Source organism: Mus musculus, chromosome 18 (assembly GCF_000001635.26).
Source record: "Mus musculus strain C57BL/6J chromosome 18, GRCm38.p6 C57BL/6J".
Classification (NCBI taxonomy): Eukaryota; Metazoa; Chordata; class Mammalia; order Rodentia; family Muridae; genus Mus; species Mus musculus.
In genome coordinates this window covers 56,454,249-56,473,449 of record NC_000084.6, presented here as the reverse complement: position 1 = coordinate 56,473,449, position 19,201 = coordinate 56,454,249, and the positions used below count along the sequence as shown (strand labels likewise).

Sequence of the window (19,201 nt, the reverse complement as noted above, 5' to 3'; positions counted from 1 at the left end):
CTCTCTGTGCCTGTAGGGAGTGGAAACAACACATTGAGAAGCTCCAGAAAGCACTACTGTGTAAGGAAGTGCTCCACCCACAGATGACAATGGTGCTTCACACAGGAGTCCCTGTGCTGTTGTGCCTTTCCAGACCGTCAAAGGTAGTACTGTTCCACCTGTCCCCATCTGCCCACAGTCTACACGGCTTCAAAAGATCTGCCTGGGTTTTTTGTTTGTTTGTTTGTTTGTTTTGTAATTTGGTTGACAGGTATGAATACATTTGAAGCCACCCTGGGCTACAATCCTTCAAAATAACAAGAGCAGGGTTTGGGAAGATGACTTAGTGGGTCAAGAGTGGGTGCTAGTCCAGTGTGAGGAGCCCATCTTGGATGGGGAGCCATGTCTGTGTGTGAATAACCTCAGAACTGGGCTGGGTGTTGCTTGGATTTACTGCCGCCGACTAGCTGAAAACAACAGGCTCCAGGTTCAGTGACGAAACCCGGTTTCAAGGGAGTAAGATGGAGCGAGAAAAGGATACCCGAAGTCCTCCTCTGGTCTCTCCATGTGTACACATGGGCTCAACCCTCCCTCAACCCCTACGTACATAAAAGGCATACTACACACACACACACACACACACAGAGAGAGAGAGAGAGAGAGAGAGAGAGAAGAGAGAGAGAGAGAGACTGATGCACACAGGGAAAGATAGAGACAGAGTATACGATTTAGCTGTTATAGAAGTTAGACAGGGCCAGGCAGTGGTGGCACACGCCTTTAACCCCAGCACTTGGGAGACAGAGGCAGGCGGATTTCTGAGTTCAAGGCCAGCCTGGTCTACAGAGTGAGTTCTAGGACAACCAGGGCTACACAGAGAAACCCTGTCTCACCCTCCCTGCCCCCCAAAAGAAGTTAGACAGGTTAAAGACAACAATAGAAGATGGAACAGCCAGAACAATGTGGATTTGCCTTTTCATTTATCATTTTTCAATGCTGGAGATCTAGTCCCAGTTCTGGAGTTCAGCAAACACCAGCAGTGAGAGAAACAGACAGACAGGCAGACAGACAGAGAGAGACAGAGGGAGAGACAGACAGAGGGAGAGACAGAGGGAGAGACAGAGGGAGAGGGAGAGAGAGAGAGACAGAGAGAGAGACAGAGAGACAGGGAGGGGGAGGGGAGGGGGAGAGGGAGAAGGAGAGGGAGAGAGAAAGGGAGAGAGAGATCCACCCTTAAGGGACCTCTCACCCCACAGCATGACCCCAGTGCTTAGAGAAGGGACAGGAGGCACTGGACCTGAGAAGACGAGAGATAGAAAACATCCAGTCTTGGAAGACAGTGAAAGTCAAGTGTGACAAAATAAGAAAAAAGAAATAAAAACGCGCATCTCTAAATCTAAGTCTTCCCTTCCCCCGACTGTTAAAGGCAGAATTCTGGAATTTGATGGCAGAATATCTTAACCCTGCCTCTCCATTTCAGCAGATGTGGGAGCCTGCACGTCTGCACCCCTGTGACCGAGAACAGCCATTTCCAAGTGGAGAAGATGTACCAGTTCTAGAGCTGGCGCACAAATGCGCTTTGTAATTATAGTAGTTGCTTTACTGCTAGGGCTCGAAACAAGAGACAGAGTGTCCATATTTTTTATACTATTTGAAACATTTATACTATCTGAAGGAATTCAAATGCCACAGGGGACAGACATGGTGGAAGTAGGGGACTCTGAGAGGGACTTAGGATGTCTTAGGCTCCTCCAATAGTTTATGATCCACAACACTGAAATCTCAGGAGGGGCACCTCTCAGCGGCTCACAGTAGACAGAACTGCTCTGCTCTGGGCTAGCTAATAAGTACGTTCTCCGGGAATTCTGGAGATTATTTTTTCTTTGAAACTCTGAGTTTACCTATTTATACCCCACCTGAAAAGATAACTATTTTTATAAATGTCAAAAATAATAATGGCGTTTAGATAGGTTATGATGGTGACTGAGGCAGGAAGATCATGATTTAAGGCCATCCTGAGGACTATAGTGACTTTGGGGCAAGCCTTGGCTACACAAAGCCTCCAATGCAAACAATACCAACAAAACAGTGCTGGATGTGGTGGCGCACAACTTCCGTCCCAGGGCTTGGGAGGCAGCGGCAAATGGATCTCTTCTGAGTTCAAGGCTAGCCTGGGCTACATAGTGAGCTCCTGTCTCCAAACAAACAACAAATAAACACCAAGAAAACAAAATCCCCAAGCAAATAAAATAAAGATGGCAAGTATGGCTTCTGCTGACTCAATACATGTTAACGGCATCACGAGGCAGATGTTTTGGAGGACTCTGCACAGTAGGTAAATGCAGTAAGGAGGGCTGCTCTCGCTCTGAGGTCTTGAACAGTGGCACAGAGCTAACGGGAAGCTCCTTTGCATAGGTACTGATTTCTCTGTGCCTTCTCAGTCACATTATTCTCACTTCCTATAGCTGCCCACAGTCAAGATCAAAGCCCAGAGCAAAATGAAAGTGCCCAAAAAGAAAAAAACAAAATAAAAAAAAAGCGGTTAGGACTTTCCAGACAGAGTGAGCAGAACATCAGAGCAGGGCCCTCGGCGCCATGGCGTGGCGGGCAGCAAACCTCAGCGCCATGGCGTGGCGGGCAGCAAACCTCGGCGCCATGGCGTGGTGGGCAGCAAACCCCGTGTTTTCCCACATCGCCTACTGATGCACGTGTCACTCACAGCTCTTCTCATTTGAAGCCCGGGCAAGTCAGAAGGAACCCAAGTATTTGCCAGGTGACTGCCTGGCCCATCACAGCAAAAGCTCTGTGAGAGGGGAGTCACTTAACGAGCGGGTGGGATGTTCTGCTGGGAAACAGCTACAGAAACAAATGTCAAAAGATAAGGCACCAAAAACAAGGTGTGCAGAGGCGACAGGTATAGCTGAAAAAGGAAACCTTGGGTGAGGATTTATGACTCAGGCACTGATTTAGAAAGGAGATACAAGTGGGGAGCCAGGGATGGAGGGAAACGTAGGATGTGATTAATTGTCTCCTGGCAGCGGTCAAAAGTGGGAGAAGGCAATGGTTCCAACAGTCCTAGCAATCGGGAGGAGATCACTCACCCTGATTGGAGAGTTCTAGAATCCACAGTTAGGACTGGGGATGTACTCAGAGGTAGAGCAGCTGCCTAGCATGTGTTCAGTTTGATCCCCAGGACCGAAAAACAAAACCAACCAAAATGAAAACAACAACAACAACAACCAGACTCCTCTTGTATCTACTCTTCTGGCTGCAGGCATCTCTAAGCTCCTCCTGGGTAGTGTTTGCCTCTGAGACTGATGGAGCCTGTAGCTATGTATTAAAAAAAATCCCAAAAAACAAAACATCTCTCCTCCTACTTCACAGGCAAACCAGGTCTCCTCTACAGCCCCAGTCACAGATCATGGATAGCTCAGCAGATCCCTGGGACCTGGTCTCCTCTGCTCTTTCCCGTGGCTCCCAGGAAAGTGAGGGCCAGGTGTGCACATCTGGAGGCTGAGCAGACCCGGGTGCATTCTGGACTGAGAGGAGACCTCGTGGCTTCCTTGATCAGGAAAATCAGTGATTTCTGAAAGAGGCAGCCCTTCTGCAGAAAGGTTCAGGAACAGGAGCAAAAGATGCTGCGAGGAAGATAAGTGAATACCAGGGCAAAGACCAGGGCCGTGGTATTAAGGAAGAGCGCACCATGCTTTCTTAGGGCATGGTTTGCCTACAGTTGAGCCACACTCTTAAAGACAACCTTAAAACTAGAAACACCAGTGCTCTCTAAAAGCTGGAGAACAAAGAGTCCACTGAAGACTCACCACAGGCCAAGGCTCCTCTTCTGGTCCGGGGACTCGGCCTCCACAGATGAGGTAGGAGATTGGGCTGTTGGCGACTTGCTGACCCTCCTTCTGTCCTCCGCACCATTCTCAGCCTCTGAGCTGGAGAAGAGAGAAAACCGCTTCACTTTAGACATCCAGGGGGAGGTGGAAAGAGAAAAGAGGAAGTGGTCTTGCGTTCTGGAGAGAGAAATGATCTTCATTCCTCACTGGCAGCCTTGGTCCTTCTCAGACTCCATTCTACAGGCTGTCTGTGGGAGCCATAATGGCAGCAGCTGCAGGTGACACCTGCTTCACTTGTAAATGTCTGGCCACTTAGGATTGCTCCGCTCCTGGTCTGTGCCCGTGGGTCCCAGCTGCTCAACTCTGGCCAGCCTAGGCGTGTGCTGTGCTGCAGATCACCTGGAGGCTGGGAAAGCCCCTGTGCGCAGGCGCTGGTGGCTGGCACACATGGGTGGATGGGTGGCCTCCTGCAGGTGCTGGGAACCCCCACCCTCTTTGTTTGCACTTCTCTTAAGTCACTTATCACCTTTTGTTGTAGCTGTGACGTCCCGCTTTTGGTTGTTGTTTTAACTATGCACTTCCTTGAGCAATTTACCGACTGTCATTTTTATAGCCACCCAGGCTAAGTAGGAATTATTACCTTCACGTTATAAGTGGGAAATCTGAGGCTCTCACTGAGTATCACAGAGATCATATCTGTTTGTTTTCTGTCCCTCCATAAGATGCTGTAAACACATCATTTTTCTAATTCATTCATTCATTCATTCATTCCATCCACCTGTCTGTCCGTCCGTCCATCCGTCACCTTTTCCCCTTTCTCCCACCCCAACTCACCCATTTATTCGCTTCATTGAGTGTGGGAGTTCCAAGGTGGGGCAAGAATTGCACTCATCTTTATATTAATTCACTCAACAGAGTCTAGGACGGCAGTCAGCTATGATCAATAGGCAACGAAACAAACAAACAAACAAACAAAAAACTAGGCCTGACCTTGGTAAAAAAGAGTCAGAGAGAGAAAGAGAGAGACAGAGAGGGAGACAGAAAGAGAGAAGGAGGAGGAGGAGAGGGAGGGGAAGGTAAGGAGGGGGAGGAAGAGGAGGAGGGAACTTAGGGTTTGCTCGCTGAACCACCAACAAATGGCTGAAGCAAACATCCCAGTGGGCAGATGAAGACAGCGTTGGGATGATTTTCAGTGTGGGAAGTGGGGGAGAAGGAAAACTGGCGGAGAACAAAGGTGGTATTCATGGTCCTGACCGTCTTTGATCTTAGCCTGTGCAGTAAAAACTCAGATACACCTCTGAGGTCCTGAGCTGAAGCTGAGCACACAGGCAGATGCAATAAAATGGCAGTGTTGTGACACATTACCTGGTTTTAATCCTAATTTATCATTTGGAATTTCTACTTGGATGTAAGCAGGCAGGTAGTTACCACCAGGGTGGGCTCCCTGGGGGTGCTCACTCACCTTGTTTCACAGCGAGTGGACATTGGAGGCCACACCCAGAGGGAATCATATCCTAGTACTGAAATCAAGACGAAGCATATTTGACAAGTAGAACCAACTAATAATTTTAGAAAGGGCTGGTGTTCTCACTTTACCATCAGTACTTCCCTTTTTCTAAGAAGATAAAAACTGAAGCCCAGAGATCTGTCCTCTCCTCTGCTTTTCCTCAAGGTACACTAAAAGACCTCAGTCCAAGCTGCGCCACATTACATGACAAAAGCCACATGGGAAGTCAGATGGGGCCCAGTGTGGAGGCACACACCTTTTAGGCCAGCTCTTGGAAGCAGAGCAGGTGTGCTTCTGTGAGTATGAGGCCAGCCTGATCTACATAGTAAAAAAAAAAAAAGAAAATAAAATAAAAACCGTCAATAATAACAAGTACTTTATTATCTCAGGGTCAACTTAATTGAGGTCTTGAAGCCTATTTATGTATTTTCTATATTTAACTGCTCTGTCTTCATGCACACCAGAAGAGGGAGTCAGATCCCCTTACAGATGGTTGTGGAGGATTTGAACTCAGGACCTCTGGAAGAGCACTCAGGGGCTCTTAACCACTGAGCCACCTCTCCAACCTCTTGTCTGTTCTCTCTGATCCCCCCCCCCCAGACATACACATTTCATCCCCTTTTCAAGCTCACCAAGCAGAAATCCTCTGGGGACTCTCCGGTCGGGAGGGAGACCGACTTCATTTCAGCATTTGCTTAAAATACTTCCTACATTTTACACAGGCTCAGAGTGCCTCCTGGAGGCCGAGCCAAGGCTGTCTGGTATAGCACAGTTACATAGAAAGAGCTGAGAGCCACTCAGCAGGGGGTGGTTCTCCTGATACTCCTCGGAGAGGGTTAGGGTTGGGCTCCTGGACCTGACCTCACTTGGCAACACACTTTTGTACAGGGCAGGGTTCTGATGGGTTCATCTCACACGGTGGTTCCGTGTCTGGGACTCCAGCTTAGCACTGGACTCGTCAGCACACATCTCTAAACATCCCTCTCCAAACAGTGATGGTCCATGAAAAAAATGCATTTCCACTCTCCTTGAATATGTGCCAGTCTTTCCGCACTGCTTCTGGTTGACAGACAGCCCTGCTGGGGACACACTGTCTTCAAAGCCTTCTCCCAACTAGTCCCCTTCAAGTACCGGTTGGTTTCTTTTCTTCTTCTCTTTAAAAGAATTTATCTGATTTTCAATTATATGTGTATGGCTATGCGCATGTGAGTGCAGGTGCCCCAAGAGGCCAGAGACACTGGATTCTCTGGAGCTGCAGTGGGGGGTGGGGGCTCGGGCACGGGGCAGGACACTGACTTCTGGTCCTCTGTTAGAGCACTCCTCAGTCCTGGACCTTAAGTTCTGAGCCATCTCCTGCTGTTTTCTTAACTCACCAGGTGTCCACTCCATGCGTCCCACCCCCACCCCCTATTCTCTTTCCTCCCGGTACTTCCCTACTGAATCTGTACTCAAAGTTCCTTACAATTCAGGCACTTTCTGTTTTTGTTCCTCACACTCAGAAAGCCTTTTATTTTGTAAATTGATGGACAAGTACATTGTCTCAAAGAGGAAGTGAGTTCCATCCAAGGGCCAACTCAGTTTCAGGGTGTTGTTTATTGAAAGGTTGCAGAGGTGTTTATGGGAGCCGATTCCCAACTTTGCTGCAGGTGCCCTTCGCCTTGGAGGCCTTGTCAGCAGAAGACTTAAAAGTTACAGGGAATCCAAACAACGGAAGGCCCACCCTGAAACTCGAGAACAGTGCGCATAATGATACCAAGTGCTTCCCTAAGGCTCTCTGGGGAGTTCGGGGGAATTACTGAAAATTAAGCTAAGCGGGTTTAACTTGATCATGAACATAAAATCTGGGTCCGTTGTTTCTAAATGAGAAGACAAACCGTTTTCCTGGACAGCGACTGAAAGAATCAGTTGGGAGATCCAATCAGTCTCTTGCAACAAGTATGGCTCAGAAAGGTCTTTATTAGAGGGGGCTCAGAGTTTCCTAAGAGAGAGATTCGGACCTAATCTGAGTACCAGAGAAGAAGGAGCAGAAACTGCCCAAAAACCAAAACCAAAACCAAACCAAAACAAAAAACCCACAGGAATTATCTTTGCCTGTAGGTTACATCTTCTCTCATTTCCAACCCAAATTAAGCATCAGGTACAAGCCCTCAAAGACTTGCAGTAGGAGTTTCAGATGTTTGGTTTATACAGACAAGCCCGCCCTCGTCTACCAAGAGACTGCATTTTACTACTAGCTGGGACAAGCTGGTTTTAATACAACACCGCCACACACAGTTACGCAATCGACAAACAAAAACAGGCCGGGCCACCCTTCTCAACAGGTTGATGTTTGCCATTTTCCAGACCTCAGTAATCTGCCAATGACTTAAATTCAGATTTCACAAGTTGTCAGAATTAGATTTCTTTGGTAGGGGCTAGTTGCATTTCTTCTGGTGATTGTCCCTAGGAGTTTAAAAGGACATTCAACATTCCTTTCTCTGGGGATCATATTGTCACTAGACAGAAGCTGGGATTAAACTGCTTTTCAGGGGAATGAAATCAAGTACCTTCCAGTGGTTGAGTCTGGGAAGCTATGATCCTTTCTAATTATAGTGACAATTCCGTGTTAAATTAGTCTAAATGAAGGAACTAAAATAATACATCACTAAACTTTCTTGTGCTATTAAAAGTTGGGGTAATTTTCCAGGCACCTCTTTTTAAAACCATAGGCCCTTTATCATCAAAGAGGATTATGCAGGGTAGGTTTCGGGAAATAGAAATAGAGCAGTCAGAGCCCGATCAGGAGCTGCCCTCTTGCTGAAGACTGAACCACTAGACCTGGGTCCTTATAGACCCTTGTCTGATGTGCCGTCTTGACGGCCCGATGAAGGTTGGGAAAAGCTGCAGTATTCGGGAAACCGATTTCTCCTCTAGTGATGGATGAGGGTTCTCAGAGTTGCTGGGTTACACCCTCTGTAAAAATCAAACAGATGTTCTAGCTACCCACAGGAGGAAGTAGAGTGTGAGCAGAGCAGTCCAGGCAGGAGGAAAGATCCAGAGAGACTTTTCACTCTTTTTATGGCTGTTAGACTATTGAAAAGACGGTCCCCCAAGAATCTCGCACCAGACAGAGAATCCATACCAGACAGAGGAAGTACTTGCCTCCTAGAAAGAGATCTCATACTGTTCTAACCTGGAGCAGTCTTGGGGGGGATAGGAGGGGGAAAGGGGGGAGGGGGCGGGGGGGGGGAGTCAACACCAGCTGGGATCACACCTCCACCAACACTGCCCAGTTATACTTACCTTTTGTCTTCTATTTAAACCCAGACCACCTATTAGGACCTCAAAGACGGACTGGAGTCTGGCAGGGGGTGGGGTGTTTACCAGACCTCTTTATTTGCTCTTTTCCTCAAGGTAGTCACAATGAACAAATCTCCTTTCTCTTCTTTTCACCACTAGGCATCTCTTTAATTGGAGTATTGAGAACAGTGGCTGAAATGATCGTGTTAGGGCTGACAGGGCCCAGTCTTTGACCTTAACAACTCCAGACACACGAGGTGTGCAAGTGTAGAAGTTGGCAGCAGACAGAAGGACAGCTGGAAAACCCTACAGCTCCTCCAGTTTGGTAAGTGCAGAATATCTCAGTGTAGACAGAATTGTAGAAGAGCTGCCTCTGCTTGCAATTCTAACCTAGCATGCCTTAGCCTAGATGGAGCTTCTGTGTCCACATTTCTACTTCAGAATAGGTACTGTAAGAACCAATGCTGTTTGTAGGTTACAAACTGGGGAAAAACTCTTCTTCTACTCCTTTCTTGGTGGTGGCTCAGTTTCTTTCCACCAAGGCACATCCATTCTCAGTAACGTGTACATCTTTCTTGTAAAACTGTGCAAATGAGTATGGACATGCTTTTAATGTAAGGGATGGTATACTATTTTATACCCCGCTTTTAAAAAAAAGTTTTAGAGTTGCTTTAAATTACACGTGTGTGAGTGTATGTTAGAGAGAGAGAGAGAGAGAGAGAGAGAGAGAGAGAGAGAGAGAGAGAGAGAGAGAAATGTGAACATGAGTGCAGATGTCCACAGAGATTAGAAGAAGCCATCAGATACCCTGGTGCTGGAGTTATAGGCAGCTGGCAGCTGTGTGACATGGGTGCTGGGAACCTTTGTAAGGGTAGTAGGTGACCTCAACCACAGAGCCATCTTTCTGTCCCCTAACTTTAAGAAAAGTACTTACTTATTTATTAGTGTGTGTGTGTGTGTGTGTGTGTGTGTGTGTGTGTGTGTGTGTGTAGCTGGAGGCCAGAGGACAATTTGTGGGACTTACTTTTTCTCTTCTACTCATGTGGGTCCCAGGGATGACCTGGTGGTAGGTAGGTGCCTTTATCTGCTGAGCCGTCACGTCAGCTCAGCCAAAAATTTTAAATGTTGCTTTTAAAAACAACAACATAAAGGACTGTATCTTGGCGTGTTCTTTCTTCACTGGTATGTATAGAGCTTTCTCATTATGCCTCCCCACCCTGCTTCCCTCCTTCCCTTGTTTCTCTCCCTTCCTCTATTAAACAGTCTTTCTATGTGACCACGTCTATCCTTGATTTGAGGTCTTCCTGCCTCAACTTCCTGTGGTGTATGACAGTAGTCACCATGTTCAATGTCCTCATTCTTTTGTTTTGTTTTGTTTTGTTTGAGACAGGGTTTCTCCCTTGTCTCTGTTAGGGTTTCCATTGCTGTAAAGAGACACCGTGACCAAGGCAACTCTTATATTTTTGGTTGTGAGCCTAGCCTTTAATGGCTGAGCCATCTCTCCAGCCCGACCAAGGCAACTCTTATAAAGGACAACATTGAGTTGGGCCTGGCTTATAGGTTCAAAGGTTCAGTCCATCATCATGGTGGTAAGCATGGCAGCATCCAGGCAGGCATGGCGCTGGAAGAGCTGAATTCTACATCTTCATCCAAAGGAAGCTAGGAACAGACTGGCTGTTTCCTGGGCAGTTAGGAGGAGGGTCTCAAAGCCCACCCTCACTGTGACAAACTGCCTTCAATAAGGCTACACCTCCTAATAGTGCCACTCCCTGGGTCAAGCATATTCAAATCACCACACCTGTATAGCCTTGGCTGTCCTGGAACTTACTCTGTATGTAGTCTATGATAGCCTTGAACTCAGAGACTCACCTGTCTCTGCTTCTGGAGTGATAGGATTAAAGGTGATGTCACCCCCTTCCTCTAATCTTTTTTTTTTTTTTAAGATTTATTTATTATATATAAGTACACTGTAGCAGTCTTCAGAGGCAACAGAAGAGGGCGTCAGATTTCATTAGGTGTGGTTGTGAGCCACCATGTGGTTGCTGGAATTTGAACTCAGGACCTTCGGAAGAGCAATCAGTGCTCTTATCTGCTGAGCCATTTCGCCAGCCCCCCACCCTAATCTTTTTTAATGACTGCATATAGCTTCATTGTAACAAATGAATTATAACTGAACCAGTGCCTTTTTGATGGTCATGTAGGTAGATTTTAAGTCTTTGCAAATACAAAAAAACACTGTGAGTCATGGCTTTATATTTGTAGTGTGTATAAATTTATCTATAGGAGAGTATATATGCAACTCCTGAGCCAGAAATTATGAGGTTTAGAAAGGTTATAGTAATTGACAAACTGTCCTTGGCAGAGCTTCTGGGATGTACACCGACAAGACAAAGCAATACTTATGCATCCCTCTAAATGAAGCATGAAACTATATATATTAAAAGTAGATAGCAGAGTCCCTGATACATAGACTAGGATTAGTAACTTTAATAATGACTAATGATAGGCTCTTTTGATCTTTGCAAATATGAAGAGTAAAAAATAAAAATCACATTAAAAACTTAATCTTTATTTATTTTATGTATTAATTTCTAAGGTAAGTATATAAAGGAATGGTTTCATTATTGCATTTCCTGTGTGTGTGTGTCCTACATTATCTTCATTCCTCTTTCTCCACTGTCCTTCTATTATCCCCTGCCCTCCTCTGGCTGGTCCCCATTCCTCTGCTGTTTTCATGTTACAAGTATTCGTATTCCAACATCTTGTCCCCTTATCTTTAGGATCCCTTTTCTACTTTCTAGATTTATGGCCTACACACATTTACACATATACTTTGAAATCCAACTCCACATATGAAAGAAAACATGTGTTATTTGTCTTTTTCAATAAATAATCTTGGGGCTGGAGAGATTGCTCAGCAATCAGCCAGTAACGCTTGCTTGCTGCTCTTGCAAATGCTTGGAGTTTGTTTTCTGGCACTCACACTGGGTGGCTTACAACCTCCTGTAACTGCAGCTACAGGGGGATCTGATACCCTCTTCTGATCTTCACAGGGCCTGAAAACACAGTCGAACACACATGCACGCACACACATGTACTTTCAAAAACCCTTAAACATTTAGAAAAGTTAAGTGCATATTAGTGGTCAGCCTGACGGTAAAATAAGCCATCAATGAAATATATGTATCTCTTTTTCGATAAATGTATAAAAAAAATAAATAAGTAGCATATAATGAAAAGAAATGTCCCAAACAATGTTTTACTTCAGCAAAGGTTTCAATGACATCAACTAGGCTTCTTAGTTCAAGACACTGAAGAGGAAAGAAAATACTTGTTTCTCCTTTTCCAAGGTCTTTACAATGAGTACTTCTAAAAGCCCTCCTGTATAATGAAATAAAACCACCAAAAGAAGAATGATTCCCTAGCATGCCTGAACAAGGAGATGCAGAAAATCAGAAACACAATGTGCATTTATGCATCCCTCACCCTGACCACCAGTGTCAGCGGCTTGGACCAGAACAGAGACCTGCTTGTCAGACTGGGTGCAGAAGAAGGAGTAGGCGAGAAGTTTCTGGAGACACTAGATGAATTCAAGGTGTGCCCGTGAAGGACCTTTGTACTCAGGCAGGCAGTCCAGAGCATGACACAAGGGAGAAAGATATCAGAAAGACCATCACTGAAAGATGCTCAAACCTGAAGTACAGGAAACAAGGGCCCCAGGACTGGCCTGGGCCCGGGCACACCCTCATCCTTCTGGGGCCAGGCTTGTCCTCAAGCAGGGGTCACTCTCTATCCATGAACGACAATGATCTCAGACAGACTTGTCTAGTGTCTTTCTTGTATTTATTTCCCTCTCTTCCCAGTACTAGAGATTGAACCAGAGCTTAAGCATGCTTGCTAAATTACAAAATCTGCCCTTGAATTTGTAATCCTCCTGCCTCACCCTCTAGAGCAGCTGGGTTTGCAGGCTCATGCTACTAGACTTGACTGAGCTATCTTTTTTTTTTTTTTTTAAGATTTATTTTTCCAGGCAGTGGTGGCGCATACCTTTAATCCCAGTACTTGTGAGGCAGAGGCAGGAGGATTTTTGTGAGTTCGAGGCCAGTCTGGTCTACAGAGCATGTTCTAGGACAGCCAGGACTTCACAGAGAAACCCTGTCTCGAAAAACCAAAAAACAAACAGACAAACAAACAAAAAACCCTAACTTTCAGTACATAACCTGGTCATAGTTTGTAAGATCCTTCAGGACTTGCCCTTTGACCTTCCTGGTCTTTCTGTTGCTTCCACACCTAGCATTACCACACCTAGCCAGCCATGCTGCTAGCTCCCAGGAGGAACCTCTGCCTGGGCTGCTCGGTCAGGTGGACACTCTCCTCTTCAAGTCTTTACCAGACACCTTCTCAGTGAAGCCTTATCATTAACAGTATCGAGATAGAAAAAGTCAAAAGGAAAAATACAAAATCAAATAAGAAAATTAAGATGTATAAGCCAGGTCCTTTTGCATTGAATGAATAGGGGTTTCAAACAGAAGACATGATCAATAACAATAACAACTGGAAAAAAGAAACAAACAAACAAAAAAACTAGGTATGGATCATTAAAGAAGAAAATGAGAAGCTTAAAAGCTATGGCTATAGTCAGAGCTGTGTCTCAACAAAACAAAGACAGAAAAAGAAGCCGGGATCTATAGTTATACAATTCACAGTACATATTAAAAATAAGCAGATTTCTTCTTAATCTGTGTAAGACCAAATTCGAGATTCTGTTCTTTCAAGTGGACACTCTTATCGTCAAGCCCTGAGGAGTTAGCCTTTGTTAAAGAAGAACTTTAATTTAGCACACTGTCAGTGACAGCGACAGTGGATCTGTACCTAAGGACTCTCAGAGTGTCTTCAGTAGTGCAGAAGAGAACCAGAGAAGCAGCGGCAAGCTATGAGGCCCTGATGCTTGACCCAAGTAAGCAGAGAGGAATGTCTCGGTCTTCATTTGATTGACAGTGGGGATTAATGAGGATTAATTAACGAGGATTTGGTAGGTGGGATGGGATGAGATGTTTGACTACCCACCCTTCCTCACGAGGGACTTAATACATGCATGTCTCTGAAGCACTGTATTTTTACATCAGTGGGCAAAGATAGCACACGTGGGTGGAGGTCAAAGACGAAGAAAATGGGAGAGTGAGTGGGAGATGAATTTGAAGGCAGGAAACAGATTGCACTGGGAAGGTAATCCTGAGGTAATGTTGAAATGAGGGGGAAGAAAAGTAAAGAGAGATATCAGAGCAAGCCAAGGCCATCGGCTGAGGGGACGACGCACTGCGGAAGCTGTCCTAGACTCCCGAGAGGAGACAACCCACTTGGGAAGATTTTGTGAATCTGGCTTTAGATACGATAGACGTGGTCAGTGGGTAGAAAACTGTATCTAAGAAATGAAACAAAATCAAGAAAGGCTAAGAGGAAGCAACCTTCAGAGGAGTGCACGAGGCTGTGGGGTTGGGGTGGGGAGGTAGCCGGTCTGGAACCCTGGGTTGGGCACAGCCACAGCAGTCTCTGGAATCTTAGGGAACTCCCTCTGCTCCTACAGATACTGATACGGGTGAGGCTCTGTCCCTTCGCACCCAGGCTTCACTTCCGGTCCGACTTCCTAACACACGCCACGTCTCCGTAAGCGTCAGGCAACTCATGCATCTAATCTGGTGTGTTTAATTTTCAGGATACCTGCTCTGAAAGTGACCGAAAAGCAGCTCAGGTTAAAAACAGACAAATGGAGAGCCAGCCTCTCCGAGCAGCATCTGTGAAGTGAGGAACAGCCTCCGAAGCTGTGGTTTCCTCCACCCTGGGGGTCACCCAGCAGGATGTCTGCTCTCTTGGAGCCTTCTAGGACATCAGTGCCTGATTCATCCTCCTCAGGCCCCGCCTCTGCCGTGTCACACCACAGCTTGGGAGCCAGCAATGGCCTTTTATTGAGCCCTGGATGTCACCCAAACCTCTCTTGGGTTCTCCATTCTCCATCTACTTTCCATCCCGGCCCTGCTGCTCTTCCTGCTATGGCCTCTTTCACCGTCCATGTCCATTCTGGTCTCCCTCTGCATACTGTGCTTGGTTCTTCTAAGGCCTGCGGTGTGTTCTCTGCCCCTTCACGGACAGGTCCCACTATTCCCCCTTCTTGATATCAGCCTCCATCTCTTCGTTCGCAATATTTGGTTGACCGGACAGTGGGTTTACAGACCCAAGGACAAGAATCTACATATTAAAGAAAGCTTATCCTTGAGTTTTGTGTCAACCCTACATAGCAACTTTCTTCTCAGTTGTGGGTGACAAGTCCCATTGGAAGAGGGCCCACTGAGGTAAGAGGAAAAAAAAAGGCCTGTCTCTCCAGGCTGTCTCCTGATTAATTAGTATTATGCAGACTTCTTTTTCAAACAGTTATCAATTTGGTGAGTAATGATTTGAAACCTATGAAGATTTGAAAAACTATCTTCATTATTAGTAGAAAGCACAGCAAGGAAAGCCATTATCAATGAAATAATTTCTTGGCAGCTTGTGAGGCCAAGCACAGCTGGAAACAACATAGAAAAATAAAAAGATGTTATATCAGGGAGGTAGCGTCCAATTTCCAGTCAAGGTAGACTGATGCTGCTGACGGAATTCTCTTGCTATTTATGCCCTCTGCATGGGAATATTAGTTTGCATTGCTCAGTACCAACAAAATATACAACTTATATTTCAATTGTAAACCAGAATATAATCTTCTGAGATGCAGGGATAGATAGCCCTGGTAGTCCTAAACAAGGTAGGCAGAGCAGGCTAGCCCCAAACTTGTAGCCATCTTCTTATCTCTGCCTCCCACACCCAAACATTTTTCACAGTTTTTTTTGTCTTCCTTGTTTTTTGAGGTTGTTCATTTACTAGTGATTGCCGAATATCAGAAAAAAATCACTTTTTATACACTTATATACTGGAGGACAGGTATCTGATTAAGCTTTGTTTAGGGAAGAATTGCCTTCTTAAATATAATAGATGCATTAGTCAAGAAAAGCAGAATGCATAAATGAGGGAGAAAATGAGATAAAAGTGAAAGTGCAAATGAACAAACCTTCAGCTATCAAACACTGTAAACGTCAGAAAGATCAAACGAGACAGAAAGGTTGGTTAGATGTTTCAGAAACAGCTAAAATCCAAAGCTGAAATTTTAGAAAGCAATAGAGTCCTTGGGAATATTTTGGGGGGAGTAACATAGAAAGAGTTATAACAGGTGATTAAATCAAAATAGCCACTTGGGATTAAATCCGATCTTGAATGGTAAGATGCAAACCAGATTTGCTATAGGTCCCATTTGTAAGGGACACCAGGATATAAAGATAATTAAGTGCTCTCCTCAGGCCCTGGGTAAGGCCATACCTAAAAACTTCATGTGAGGATTTGGTCTACACAAAAAGAAAGGGATGGTAAATCCATGATAAACAGCCAAATACACATATCAGGACTTGGCGCACCCTGCACATAGGAGGAAGAACACACATGTATGGGATGGGCCCTGGTCCCAGTCATATTAACTCCACTTAAATCCCAAGTGGTAACATCTCTTTTGGATTGTCAGAATTCAGCAGAGTTCGTCAGAGCGGAATCTGAAACCTTCTCTTAAAGGAGAGAATACTGAAATACAAAACCAGGAAGGTGGGGGGTTTCGGCAAAAGTCATAAAAGACTGAAATTAATGCAAGGAAGGAGAAAATGGAACACCAAGTGTCCCAGGAGTGCTGAAGCAGGGGAATGCCCGAGGGTGAATTTGTGGCTTAGGATTGAGCAACGTGCTTCCATATTCCTTGAGGATGAGGTGGGCAGAGTTCTGAATTGAGGTCACTAAGAGGTTTTTCCCGACAGGTTCCTGAGATGACGTAGCTCACAGTCATGGTGACACTGCTGAGTTTGGTACATTTCCCGAGAGCAATATCTGTAATGCTACAGTCTGCACGTTTGTGTGTCCACAAAATTCCTGGTCTCTGTTGAGACAATGGTTCCTTACCTGGGCAAGGCTATGTCTGAACTCATGATGTCCCTGCCTTAGCCTCCCCTGTGTTGGGACTGCAGGTGCATACCACAATGCCCTGCTCTATGCACAATTTTTTTTTGTTGTTGAAATGCACACTCTCAGATCTGAAAGCAAGGAGGTACAGTCTTTGGGAGGCGACTAGTTAAGAGAGTGAGACCCTCACAAATGGAACAACAGTTCTTCTAACTGAACGGTCAAGGCAAGTGTACCCAAATCAGTTTCCTCTTCCAGGGGAAGATTGAATGAAGCCCAGGTGGGAATTCAGAAAGAGAAGAGAACGGGGCCAAGATACCACAGAGAGAGCCACTAATACACTTTATGGGCGGAACATTCCCCCAGGCTAAAATACATTGTTCTTGAATTAAGTTTCAATTCTCTTGTTGCAACCTTTTGTGAAATTAAATCCTTGACAACATTTAAGCCTGGGCAGAGCATGGGTAGGCGCACTGTAGTAAAAATGCATGTATTTGTCCAGAAGAGGATATTTTACCTATTAATACTGCAATAGCATTTAAAGTTTAAATTGACACTCAAAGCCAGGACCAGGAGGAGGCAGAGTCTGAAGAGACAAATGTTTGCTTTTGTTGTGAGGGCCACCTCTCTCCCTAAGGAGCCCAGCTGCCCTGTCCTTACCATAGCCAGTGGGAGTGGACATCTGGACCTGAGGCACCCCAGGGGAAAGCTGCTTTCTGCAATGTGGCTTCTCAATGTGCAATCTCAAAGAACTAGAGCCTTTGTCCTCTGCCCTTTATTTCCCATGACTGTCTCTCTGTTCCACGCAGGGAAATAAAACAAATACACGCAGAGATCAAAAATTGGAGGGAAATACAAGACCAAAAATACATGGTCACCCCGGCTGAAGTAAAGGGCACCAACTCCAAAACAGCTCCAGAGTGTCACAGGAGTCCCTTTGGTCTTGGTCCCCCCATCCCCCACCCCCCTACCCTAAACCTGCGGTTACTGTTTCCTGCCTCCTGTGTTCTGATCTGCTACATCTGCGATGGCCAAGTATCTGAGGGGAACATAGTGTGTTCACTACCCAGGAATTTCCCAGAGCTGGGCTCATCTTATGCCACATGACACCAGATAATCAACACAGCATGGGAGGGGACAACACCACGAGGAAATGTACTGTGTATAAATACTATGCATTATTAAAACACAGGACGTCTTTTCTACCAACCAGTCAGGCGTGGAAGCACCTGCTTGCTGTCCTGGCTGTTTGGCAGTCTGAAGCAGGAAAGTCACTAGAGCTTGGGAGTCTGGCCAGCCTGGCTGAGACCCAGTTTAAAAATAAATAAATAAATTAAAAAAAAAAAAAAAACTAACCAGAGTCAACTTTTAGAAAAATTACTGTCAGTTCTTAAAAACAAGATATCTATACATTAGGGAAAACAATTTTCTTCAAAGGGCTTTGGTTAACTGGAACTAGATACATTTACTTACAAAAATAAAGCAATTCATTCTACTCCTATGAAAAACAAATAACTAGTCACACCTTTAACCCCAGCACTCAGGAGGCAGTGGCAGAGGCAGACAGATCTCTGTAAGTTTGAGGCCACCCTGGTCTATGTAGTGAGTTCCAGACCAGCCAGAGCTACAAAGACCATGTCTCAAAAATAAAAAACAAACAAACAAACATACAGAAAAGAAAAAATAAATAAAAGGCTGTATAGTTTTTGGTCTTTTAAGTTGTATGGGAAGGTTTAAAAGTGTTAATTACATTTTTTTTCATTTTATTTAAATATATGTATGGGTACGCTGTCATGTCTTCGAATACACCAGAAGAGGGCATCAGATTCCATTACAGATGGTTGTGAGCCACCATGCGGTTGCTGGGAATTGAACTCAGGACCTCTGAAAGAGCAGCCAGTGCTCTTAACAGCTGAGCCATCTCTCCAGCCCTACTTTTTTTTTTTTTTTTTTAAAAACCTATATCTCTCATTTGTATTTGGTTTTCCCAGGAATTTATGGCCATATGTTGTACATGTTAATATCAACAATAATTCCATATTTTACTTATTTTATTAAAATAATAATATATAAATGCTATATTAACATATTGTTACAAATTTTGAATGCATTATGACATGGCAACGCATAACTAACGATAACTCCGTATTGCTGTGGGAAAACAGGTGTCTACCTGAATATCATAAATACAATCAACACACATAACAAAAGAATTAGATGCAATACTTTTTTATATTTACTTTATGTGCATGCATATGTACCTGTCTCTCTGTGTGTGTTCACTATGTCTATGTGGCTGCCTCCACAATCTGGAACAGGGCCTCAGATCCCCTGATGCTAGAGTTCCAGGGAGCTCTGAGCAGCCTATTATTGGTGCTGGAAACCAATCTCAGGTCCTCTGCAAGAGTAGTATGTGTTGTTACATGCTAAGCCATCTGTCCAGCCCTTAAAAACGTAGATGTAATGTGATTTACATGAGACAACTAATCCTCTTTCAATGAAATAAGCAGGCTTTAATTAGTCTTACATTTGGCATCTTTATTTCTTCATTTTAATTTTCCCACCAAAGATA

At 44.9% G+C, this 19,201-nt stretch overlaps 1 protein-coding gene across 3 annotated transcripts in view; it reads right to left on the bottom strand.

The window, feature by feature from the left end:
- Gramd3 (GRAM domain containing 3) overlaps positions 1 to 19,201 on the bottom strand; it is a 116,308-nt gene that overhangs the window by 30,343 nt on the left and 66,764 nt on the right. For all 3 annotated transcript variants that reach the window (XM_011246800.1, NM_001360917.1, NM_026240.2), the window contains exon 2: positions 3,798 to 3,917. In XM_011246800.1, the coding sequence (XP_011245102.1) occupies positions 3,798 to 3,917 (120 nt within the window). The remainder of the gene's footprint in view (positions 1 to 3,797; positions 3,918 to 19,201) is intronic.